The sequence below is a fragment of the Symphalangus syndactylus genome, chromosome 10, assembly GCF_028878055.3.
Source record: "Symphalangus syndactylus isolate Jambi chromosome 10, NHGRI_mSymSyn1-v2.1_pri, whole genome shotgun sequence".
Taxonomy (NCBI): Eukaryota; Metazoa; Chordata; class Mammalia; order Primates; family Hylobatidae; genus Symphalangus; species Symphalangus syndactylus.
Genome location: NC_072432.2, coordinates 20518620 through 20529816, shown reverse-complemented (window position 1 = coordinate 20529816; position 11197 = coordinate 20518620). Strand labels below are relative to the sequence as shown.

The 11197-nt window shown below is 44.7% G+C and overlaps 1 protein-coding gene across 3 annotated transcripts in view; it reads left to right on the top strand.

Annotated features, from left to right (window-relative positions):
• Positions 1-11197, top strand: part of NMT2 (N-myristoyltransferase 2) — a 61536-nt gene that overhangs the window by 34013 nt on the left and 16326 nt on the right. For 2 of the 3 annotated variants that reach the window (XM_055296635.1, XM_055296636.1), the window contains 6 exons: positions 297-441; positions 2335-2453; positions 2554-2645; positions 2765-2881; positions 5353-5523; positions 7207-7315. In XM_055296635.1, coding sequence (XP_055152610.1) covers positions 297-441; positions 2335-2453; positions 2554-2645; positions 2765-2881; positions 5353-5523; positions 7207-7315 — 753 coding nt within the window. The remainder of the gene's footprint in view (positions 1-296; positions 442-2334; positions 2454-2553; positions 2646-2764; positions 2882-5352; positions 5524-7206; positions 7316-11197) is intronic. The other variant, XM_063610124.1, reaches the window with a different exon arrangement.

Genomic DNA, 11197 nt, shown 5'->3' with positions numbered 1-11197 from the left:
GGAGGAGTAATGCCGGGGACCATTTGTAGATGGATGGGAAACTGAAGCAAAGCATGCTTCAATTTAGATTCCCCAAACTGTCAGAGCCCCATTAAAACTAGACAACTGTTGTTACCTTTAACAGAGGGTTTGCATCCATTTTCATGTGTAACACACAAGCCCATGGCCTTGACTGGGCTTGGAGGAGGATCGCTAGTGTTTAGGTATTGTAGTCTCTGACGCAGATACACGTGTATCTGCTCAAGTTTAACATCAGCAGCCGCTCTCTCATATTCTGTCTGTCTTTGCTGTCGTAGAATCCCAGTGTTCCAATGCAGAAGTTGCAGGATATCCAGAGAGCAATGGAGCTGTTATCCGCATGCCAGGGCCCAGCCAGGAACATTGACGAGGCTGCAAAGCACAGATACCAGTTTTGGGACACACAACCGGTACCTAAACTAGGTAAGTTTTTCTGCTTTTCTCTTTTTTTCCGCAGAAACAAAGCTGAATGAACAACAAGAACAAAAAAAAAAGACACAAAGAATGTTAACTTCACGTGTATCATTTATTTCATACCACAGATTTGAAATCTATGCAAAAGTATTATTTTTCTTCTGAAAATATAAATATTAGGTAGTGACATTGGCTTTCGATAACCATTATTTTAGTCCAATTTCTATCCCAATAAAAACATCCAATTTCCCCACACTTGAAACATTACTAGTATTATTACTATTTTTGAGATAGGGTCTCACTCTATCACCCAGGCTGGAGTACAGTGGCATGATCATAGCTCGCTGCAGCCTCCACCTCCTGGGCTCAAGCGATCCTCCCATGTCAGCCTCCCATGTATCTGGGACCACAAGTGCATGCCACCACACCTGGCTAATTTTTGTATTTTTTTTGTAGAGACACTGTTTCAGTATGTTGCTTGGGCTGGTCTCGAACTCCCAGGCTCAAGTGATCCACCTGCCTTGGCCTCCCAAAGTGCTGGGGTTACAGGTGTGAGCCACCACACCTAGCCCATTGGAGTACTAAAAATGTATATAAGGTTCTATGATGGAAGGAGCAGGCCCTGAGGGTCCCTCATTGAGCAGGTGTCTGTTGAGTGTCTGTTATTAAATGCCAGGCATAGTCCAGGGCACACACCTGGAAACGGTGGTGGAAAAGTAGGACAAAAGGTGGCCAGGCTGGGGAGGAGGGGCAACATTGAGGTAGAGAAAGGCTTTAGTTAAGCAACAGATGCTGGGAGAAAGTGACGTGTGATGCGTAAGCTTCTGTCGGGAATTCCAAGGGGCCAGTCCCTTGAGGACCAGAGGGCCTCAAGCCGAAGGAAGGCACCAGGAAGGCCCTGAGCTGAGGCCAGCCCCGGTCATCATGGCCAGAGCACTGGGAGCAGGGGGCAGGGAGGGTGTGGAGAGGGGCCGAGGCAGGCAGCAGCCACGGGGAAGAGCCTGGGTTTTAGTCCTACCATGTTGGGAAGCTCTGCAGAGAATGACTTGGAAAATGCATCTTGGTGGAAATCACTAGAAATTGTGATGGCCTGGACTACGCTGCTAGCAGTTTAGATGGGGAGAAGTAACCAGCCTTGAAATTATTTTTAGGTTTTGCTGGGAGGGGCAGAGGTCACCACAGCCCTTTCCTCTCCCAGTTTGTGGAAATGCAGTAAAAAGAACACACCTCCCAAGGCTGTTGAATGAAACTTAACATTGCTTATGACGGTGTGTAAGATAAGGCTGCATTGTAGGCCTTGAGACTCAGAATCACTGTTGTTTTGTAATGTCATCTTTGTCACTGGATGACAAAGGATTTCTCCTTCTATTTAAAATAGGCCAGCTGCGTTGGCTCACACCTATAATCCCAGCACTTTGGGAGGCTGAGGTGGGAGGATCACTTGAACCCAGGAGTTTGAGATCAGCTTGGGCAACATAATGAGACTCAGTCTCTACAAAAAAAATTTAACAATTAGCTGGGCACTGTGGTGTACACCTCTAGTCCCATCTACTTGGGAGGCTGAGGAGAGAGGATCGCTTGAGCCCAGGAGTTGGGGGCTTCAGTGAGCCATGATTGCACCACTGCACTCCAGCCTTGGCGACAGAGTGAGACCCCATCTCAAAAGAAAAAAGAAAAGAAAAATAATTGGTGAAACAGCAATGATTTCACACCACTGCCTAGCTTTCCTGTTTCAGTCCAGAGGCACTTGATATAACAGCATCTTTTTAAAGATTATCTGAAACCCGAGGGCCCTAAGTCTGATTTTGCTTATGTCATTGACCACTTTGGATGGTTAGAATACTTTGTCATTTAAAATTCTCGCTTTTTGCCTTTCTTTTTTCTCCTTCTCTCCCTGTTCAGATGAAGTCATAACATCTCATGGTGCCATTGAACCAGATAAAGACAACGTACGCCAAGAACCGTATTCTTTGCCACAGGGTTTTATGTGGGACACTTTAGACTTGAGTAATGCCGAAGTGGTGAGTGGGTAAAAACCTCTTTAATTCAACTCCTGCATTCACACATTGCTTCTAAGTTGATTCTGAGCACCATGGATAGGACACTTGTTTTATCTTATAGCTCAAGGAGTTATACACGTTGTTAAATGAGAATTACGTAGAAGATGATGACAATATGTTCCGATTTGACTATTCACCCGAGTTCCTGTTGTGGTAAGTCTCATCGATCACAGATGTCGTGGATAGGCGCTGTTGACTTGGGGACTTCTGCGTCTGTTCCTGTATTGTTGGACAATAACTGGTGCCTGTTTTCTTGTCTACCGTGACCTCAGGGCTCTGCGTCCGCCAGGCTGGCTCCTGCAGTGGCACTGTGGGGTCAGAGTGTCTTCAAATAAAAAACTGGTCGGGTTCATAAGCGCCATCCCAGCAAACATTCGGATTTATGACAGGTACATGTTTAAGCTCGTCCATGCCATTTTTATATGTTTATTTTCTAAGAATTACAATCAGAATAGGCCTTTAAAAGTTACTGAATGCAGGCCAAGCGCGGTGGCTCACGCCTCTAATCCCAGCACTTTGGGAGGCCGAGGCAGGTAGATCACCTGAGCTCAGGAGTTTAAGACCAGCCTGGTCAACATGGTGAAACCCCATCCCTACTAAAAATACAAAATGAGCCGGGCGTGGTGGTAGGCACCTGTAATCCCACCTACTCAGGAGGCTGGGCAGGAGAATTGCTTGAACCCAGGAGGCGGAGGTTGCAGTGAGCCGAGATTGCGCCACTGCACTCCAGCCTGGGCAACATGAGCAAAACTCCGTCTCAAAAAAAAAAAAAAAAAAATGACTGAATGCAAGCTGTCTGGTGGTCAGGGAGGCTGTGTATGTGTGGAGGCAGAGGCTTTATGGAAACTCTCTGATTGGTTTTGCTGTGAACCTAGAACTGCTTTAAAACATAAAGTTTATTAAGTAGTAAAGAAAAAAACGGACTGTGAATAAAAATAAAGGACAATGGTTTCTTTTTCTCTTTTTCTCTCTCTGCCTCTCAATCTCATACCTGCTCACACATATATGTATCAGAATAAATGAAGCCTTGGCCAGGCACGGTGGCTCACACCTATAATTCCAGGACTTTGGTCGGGGCCGAGGCTGGCAGATCACTTGAGGCCAGGAGTTCGAGACCAGCCTGGCCAACATAGCGAAACCCCATCTCTAATAAAAATACAAAAATTAGCCAGCACAGTGGCACGCGCCTGTAATCCTAGCTACTTGGGAGGCTGAGGCACAAGAATCACTTGAACCCAGGAGGAAGAGGTTGCAGTGAGCCAAGATTACACCACTGCACTCCAGTATGGGCGACAGAGCAAGACTTCATCTCAAAAAAAAAAAAAAAAAAAAAATTACTTAAAAATTTTTTAGGAGAGATAAAGCTTTCTCTCCATAGGATACATTGCACTTTTAGTTTGGATCACCAGCCCGGAAAGTCAAAGATCCAGCTATGAAGGTCAAAGATGTCGTATATAATTGGTCTCTTTACTTTTCAGTGTATTAGGTTAGCTTATTTACTGTGAAAAGCACTTGATCTCAAGGAATATTTTGTGCCAAATGAAATGTGTACCTGGAAACGGAACCAGGAACAGGATTTGAAGATCTAGGAGGCTTACTGTAGCTCAGAGCGCACCAGCTCTGGTCTGCTCAGAGCCCCTCTTAGGTATCCCAGGGGTTGGTATCACACTCCAAAGCAACATCTTACCAGATTCTGCGCCAGGATGACCCAGTTATTACCATAATTTAGGAAAAACAGATCTAGAAACTGAAAGAGGAGCAGGTCGTAGTGATTCATGCTTGTAATCCCAGCACTTTGGGAGGCTGAGATGGGAGGATTGCTTGAGGCCAGGAGTTCGAGACCAGCCTGGTCAACATAGCGAGACCTCATCTCAAAAAAGGAAAAAAAAAAAAAGAAACGTAAAGAGCCATAGCTGATACAGTTTCTAAACTGAAAACTTATAACGGACAAAGTCCTAAAATGTATTTAGAACAAGAGGGTTGGAGCCTCCGTGCGTTTTACAATCATTTTGGCAGGGAGATACGGGGAATAGTGTTTCCGCCTGAATTTGCGAAATGTCTAAGTGATAGAATATTTCTCTTAAATATTGTGTTAAAGAATGGCTTTCAGGCCAGACGCGGTGGTTCACGCCTATAATCCGAGCACTTTGGGAGACCGAGGCAGGTGGATCACAAGGTCAGGAGCGAGACCAGCGTAGCCAACATGGTGAAACCCTGTCTTTACTAAAAATACAAAAATGAGCTGGGCGTGGTGGCATGTGCCTGTAATTCCAGCTACTTAGGAGGTTGACGCAGGAGAATCGTTTGAACCCAGGAATCAGAGGTTACAGTGAGCCGAGATTGCGCCATTGCACTCCAGCCTGGGTGAAAGTGCGACAGTCTGTCTCAAAAAAAAAAGAAAGAAAAAAAAGAATGGCCTTTATGTTCTTTTTTTTTTTTCTTTCCTTTTTTTTTTTTTTTTTTTTTTGAGACAGGGCCTTGCTCTGTTGCCCAGGCTGGAGGGCAGTGATGCGATCATGGCTCACTGCAACCTCTGCCTCTCAGGCTCAAGTGATCCTTCCACCTCAGCCTCCCAAGTAGCTGGGACCACATGCATGCGGCAACATGACTGGCTGGTGTTTCTATTTTTTGTAGAGATGAGAGTCTCAGTGTTGCCCAGGCTGGTCTTGAACTCCTGGTCTCAAGCAGTCCACCTGCCTTGGCCTCCCAAAGTGCTGAGATTACAGGCGAGAGCCACTCTTCCCAGCCTGCATTCTTATTCTTGGATATTTCCTGGGTATCATCTTATTTTTTAAAATGTGTTGACTCTTCATTTTTAATCTTGTTTTGACTCTGAATCTTCACCATCTTTATTTCTTAGTGTGAAGAAGATGGTAGAAATCAACTTTCTTTGTGTTCATAAGAAGTTGAGATCGAAACGGGTAGCCCCAGTGCTAATCCGAGAGATCACTAGAAGAGTGAACCTGGAAGGGATCTTCCAGGCTGTGTACACCGCGGGAGTGGTTCTTCCTAAGCCCGTAGCCACATGCAGGTACCAGTACCATATTTCTACCTCAGGTCCTCCCTTTATCAAACGTGTTGAGCCTCACCACTGTTCTGCTAGATGTGGTTTTTGCTGGTAGCAGAGATGGAGACTAGAACCTAGAATCACCAAGTCCAGTATTTTTTCTGGTATATCATTTGCCACTTGGTGATTAAAAAAAAAGTTTTTGACATTTTCCTACTAATGATGCTGGATCTATACTTTTTTTTTTTTTTTTTTGAGACAGACTCTTGCTCTGTTGCCCAGGCTGGAATACAGTGGTGTGATCTTGGCTCACCGCAACCTCCGCCTCCCGAGTTCAAGCAATTCTCCTGCCTCAGCTTCCCGAGTAGCTGGGATTACAGGCATGTGCCACCACACCCAGCTAATTTTTGTATTTTTAGTAGAGACAGGGTTTCACCATGTTGGTCAGGCTGGTCTTGAACTCCTGATCTCGTGTGGATCTATACTTCTAAGTCTATTCCATGTGAAAGATGAGTGCTGTCTCTACATGGGAAAACCTAGGACATGATGATCTTAAAATTCCAATGTCATACCATTTTCTTTCCACCCCAAAGATCAGTTTTCTGCCATGCTTTGCAGCACCACCAAAGTGTCCTGAAAGTCTTATAAGCATCCATTCAAAAGCCTCGGATGTATTTGTTTGTTCAGGGTAGGAAGACTTAAGCTCTGTTTTTACAACTTTGTCTGCACTAGTCAAGCTTTCAAAGGTTATTCCAGTGAGAAAATGATCAGATTCCCACAAGACTAACCTGTTTCTAAAACATCAGAGTTTATCTCCCCACCCACCACCACTGTTTTTATTGACTCAAATAGGATTAAACTTAAAATTACTATATCCTATTAAATTATTACATTCGTTAAGTAAATGGAATACTAGACTTCATGGGTATATTTTAATACAAATCATTTATCCCAGAGCCTGGAATCACTGAAGAAATTTAAGCTAGTTTTCAAAAAGTTGTTTTCTTTGGTGTGTAGGCTGTAAAAGTGAAGGCGACTAATTTAGGGGATTTATTTTCATGTTTTTAAACTTTCTGATTGGCCTTTCGTAGAATCAGTGATGGTCCTTACACATTTGGAAACCTGGGTATGATTAATATTTCTTTTTTTTGTGTGTGTGTGAGACAGTCTTGCTCTGTTGCCCATGCTGGAGTACAGTGGCACGATCTCGGCTCACTGCTGCAACCTCTGCCTCCCAGGTTCAAGCGATTCTCTTGCCTCAGCCTCCCGAGTAGCTGGGATTACAGGCGCACACCACTGTGCCCGGCTAATTTTTGCATTTTTAGTAGAGATAGGGTTTCACCATGTTGGCCAGGCTGGTCTCGAACTCCTGGCCTCAAGTGATCTGCCCACCTCAGCCTCCCAAAGTGCTGGGATTACAGGCATGAGCCACCGCACCCAGCCAATTAATATTTCTTTTGCAGTTTTAAGATTCCTCTTTAGTGAAAAAGATGAAAGGTCACAAACTCCTGAGGAACATAACTGGAGTACAAGATGTATTTTAGAGATTAAAAATTGATGGATAAAATGATGACATAGGATGAGGGCCTCTGTCTAGTACAACGTAAGTATTCAGTAAATGCTTATGTAACAGCCAAGCTGAGACAAAGAGTGAAAACTTGTAGAGTTATAAATCAATTAGATTTTAAAACCTTTATTGTATTCCAGATACTGGCATCGATCACTAAACCCCAGAAAACTGGTAGAAGTGAAATTTTCTCACTTGAGTAGAAATATGACTTTACAGAGAACAATGAAGCTATACAGACTTCCAGATGTAAGTAAGAATGATTTGCAGTTTTTTGAAGCTGTAACAACTGACGCTTTTAATGCAGAAAAGAATTATTTGCAAGAGTCTAAAAACTGACTCGTGTGTCTGAGGAAGTGAATATGGAGCGAAAGATTTCATGGAACTCGGGAGCTAGGGAAGGTAGGGAGTTTGTTTGGAAATACCAGTCTTTCCTTTTTTCCTAAGGCTCTTAAACTTGTTCCGTTGGTAGTTGGATGAGACTGAACTCAAGACAAGTAAGTTTTGAAATTTGAGAAATTTATGATCTGTTAAGTAAGAAGGAAGAAAAGTCCAGGCTGCTGACTTCTTAATGCGTTGGAACTCAGGAATCAAGTGTAGAGGAGAGACCCAGGGAGCGGAAATAATGTCTCATTAAATTATCATCTTAAACTATCTCGTTCTCAATGTGAAAAGTTGTCATTTTTTTTTATTTTTTATTTTTCTTGAGACAGTCTTGCTCTGTTGCCCCTTGAGCACAATGGCACAATCTTAGCTCACTGCAACCTCTGCCTCCCAGGTTCAAGTGATTCTCCCACCTCAGCCTCCCAAGCAGTTGGGACTACATGCACCCGCCACCACACCCAGCTAATTTTTGTATTTTTAATAGAGATGAGGTTTCACCATGTTGGCCAGGCTGGCCTTGGACTCCTGACCTCAAGTGAACCGCCTGCTTCAGCCTCCCAAGGTGCTGGGATTACAGGCATGAGCCACTGCACCCAGCCGAAAAGTTATTTATTTATTTATATTTATATTTATATATATATTTTTTTGAGAGGGAGTCTCGCTCTGTCACCCAGGCTAGAGTGCAGTGGCGCGATCTCGGCTCACTGCAAGCTCCGCCTCCTGGGTTCACGCCATTCTCCTGCCTCAGCCTCCTGAGTAGCTGGGACTATAGGCGCCTACCACCACACCTGGCTAATTTTTTGTATTTTTAGTAGAGATGGGGTTTCACCATGTTAGCCAGGATGGTCTTGATCCCCTGACCTCGTGATCCGCCTGCCTCGGCCTCCCAAAGTGCTGGGATTACAGGCGTGAGCCATCAAGCCTGGCGAAAAGTTATTTTTTTTTATTTTTTTATTTTTTGAGAGAGAGTCTTGCTCTGTTACCCAGGCTGGAGTGCAGTGGCTGGATATTGGCTCACTGCAACCTCCACCTCCCGGGTTCAAACGATTCTCCTGCCTCAGCCTCCCAAATAGCTGGAATTACAGGTGTGTGCCACCACGCCCAACTGATTTTTGTATTTTTAACAGAGATGGGGTTTCACCGTGTTGGCCAGGCTGGTCTTGAACTCCTGACCTCGTGAAACGCCTGCCTTGGCCTCCCAAAGTCCTGAGATTACAGGTGTGAGCCACCACGCCCAGCCAAGTTATCATTTTTAATAGGGAAAAATATAAATGTGCGTTCTAGACTTGGCTTTATTTGGGGCTTGGCTGGTATATTAGTTATCTATGCCCATGTAAAAAATGACCACAAACTGAGCTGCTTAAAACAACATTTATTATCACACAGCTTCTGTGGGCCAGAAATGCAGTCACAGCTTAGCTGAGTCCTGTGCTTTGTTCAGGGTCTCTCCTGAAGTTGCCACCGAGGTGTCAGCCAGGGCTCGGGTCTCATCTGAAACTTGACTAGGGAAGGATCCATTTCCAGGCTCCTGTATTTGTTGGCAGGATTGAGTTCCTCACTGGCTGTTGGACCAAGGGCCTCAGTTCTTTGCCACGTTGGGTTCTCCATAGGGCAGCTCACAGCATGGCATCTTGTTCATCAAAGCCAGTGAGAGAGAGAGTCTATAGAGAGAATCTGCTGGCACGATGGAAGTCAGAACCTTATGCAGGTGATTCATGAAAGTGACATCCAGTCGCCATTGGCATTTCTCTTTTTGTTTTTTAGATGGAGTCTCGCTCTGTTGTCCAGGCTGGAGTGCAATGGCACAATCTCAGCTCACTGCAACCTCCGCCTCCTGGGTTCAAGCAATTCTCCTGCCTCAGCCTCCCAAGTAGCTGGGATGACAGGCGTGCAACACCACGCCCAGCTAATTTTTGTATTTTTAGTAGAGACGAGGTTTCACCATGTTAGTCAGGCCGGTCTCGAACTCCTGACCTCAGGTGATTCACCCGCCTCAGCCTTCCAAAGTGCTGGGATTACAGGCGTGAGCCACTGCGCCCAGCCGCCATTGCCATTTCTATTGGTTAGAACCAAATCACAGGTCCTGCCCACACGTAACAGGAGCAGATCACACCAGGCGTGAACCCCAGGAAGTGAGATCACTGGGGGCCATCTTAGAATCTGTGCACCACTGATGGGATCTTTTGTTTAAAGTGTTGCGATGTGTGAATTGAAATAAAATCTTCGGCCGGACGCAGTGGCTTATGCCTGTAATCCCAGCACTTTGGGAGGCCGAGGCGGGCAGATCACAAGGTCAAGAGATCGAGGCCACCCTGGCCAACATGGTGAAACCCTGTCTCTATTAAAAATTAAAAAATTAGCTGTGCATGGTGGCACATGACTGTAGTCCCAGCTACTGGGGAGGCTGAGGCAGGAGAATCACTTGAACCTAGGAGGCAGAGGTTGCAGTGAGCTGAGATCGCGGCATTGCACTCCAGCCTGGCCACAGAGCGAGATTCCATCTCAAAAATAAATAAATAAATAAATAAATACAAACTTCAAGAATGCCTCTTTTTTTCACTATGGGCAAGTGCTGTTCCACTTTGGTCTCTCTAAATTTCAGTTTCTTGAACCTCAAGCAGCCTAGCTTATGTACAAGGAAAAGACACACTTAACATGTAGGTTGCCTACAATGGAGTGAAGAATAAGGAGTTTTAGCACATATCATTGGTTTACTCACGATGATTTTCTTAAAGTGCTAAAGCTATTTTTGACTTGACTCCATTCATCAGCCTTAATATTTTTGTACAAGAGTCAATGTTCTCATGAGTATAGGCATTGATTGGAAACCAGACTGTGGCATCTTCCTTTCAGTGAACCTGGGTTCCTGGGAGCAGTCCTGTTCCAGTCGTGCTGTGATAGTGACTGCCTTTCCCCCACCCATAAATTAAAGTTTACGAAGTGCTTTCAAATACATTATTCAATTTATTCTCACAGCAACCTTTTGAAGTTAGTACTTCTTATCCCCATTTTACAGATGAAGAAACTGAGGTACATCACAGTTGGCACTTAGGCGAGGATGTGTTAATATCACCAAGTGGAGGGCTTGGGATGCCAGACCTCCATGTTTCCCTGTTAGCTCCCTCTGCATGTGCCAGACCTCCGTGTTTCCCTGTTAGCTCCCTCTGCCTCTGCCATCCCCTCTAACATTACCCACTATGGGGACACCATGGCTCAGCCCCACTGAATGTCTCACTGTGAGTACATTACAGCATAAATCAAGGCAGAAAAGGACGATTGTCAAGGTGCAAACAGCTCTCATTGGCTTGCCCCAGTCTCCTTTCCCCTTTTTAAGTCCTAGGAAAGGAAAGGAAGATAAAGAGTAAATGAATAGAATAAAAGAGAGATTAAAGTACAGATATTATGAAATTGTAAGGTGCTGACAGCAGTCCCTTGGGTGTCTGCCTCTTGAGTTAAACTGGACAGTACTGCATATACCAGATGCCCCTTCCTCTCCTATGGGCCCAGATGGGTGATACCACTGCTAGCAGTCATTTAAGAACATTTTTGTACCATTCAGCGTAAAAGCAAACTTATGGAATACAGCTTTTGCTGTATAGATCAATCTCATTTTCTGCTTCATTGTTACTGTTTTTGCTTATAGGAGTGCCAGCTTTCTGTCTTTTTCATGGACTTTCGAATATAGGAGCTAACATTTATTGTGGCCGGCGTTATGCTCGACATTTAACAGCCGTAGTCTCATTTACT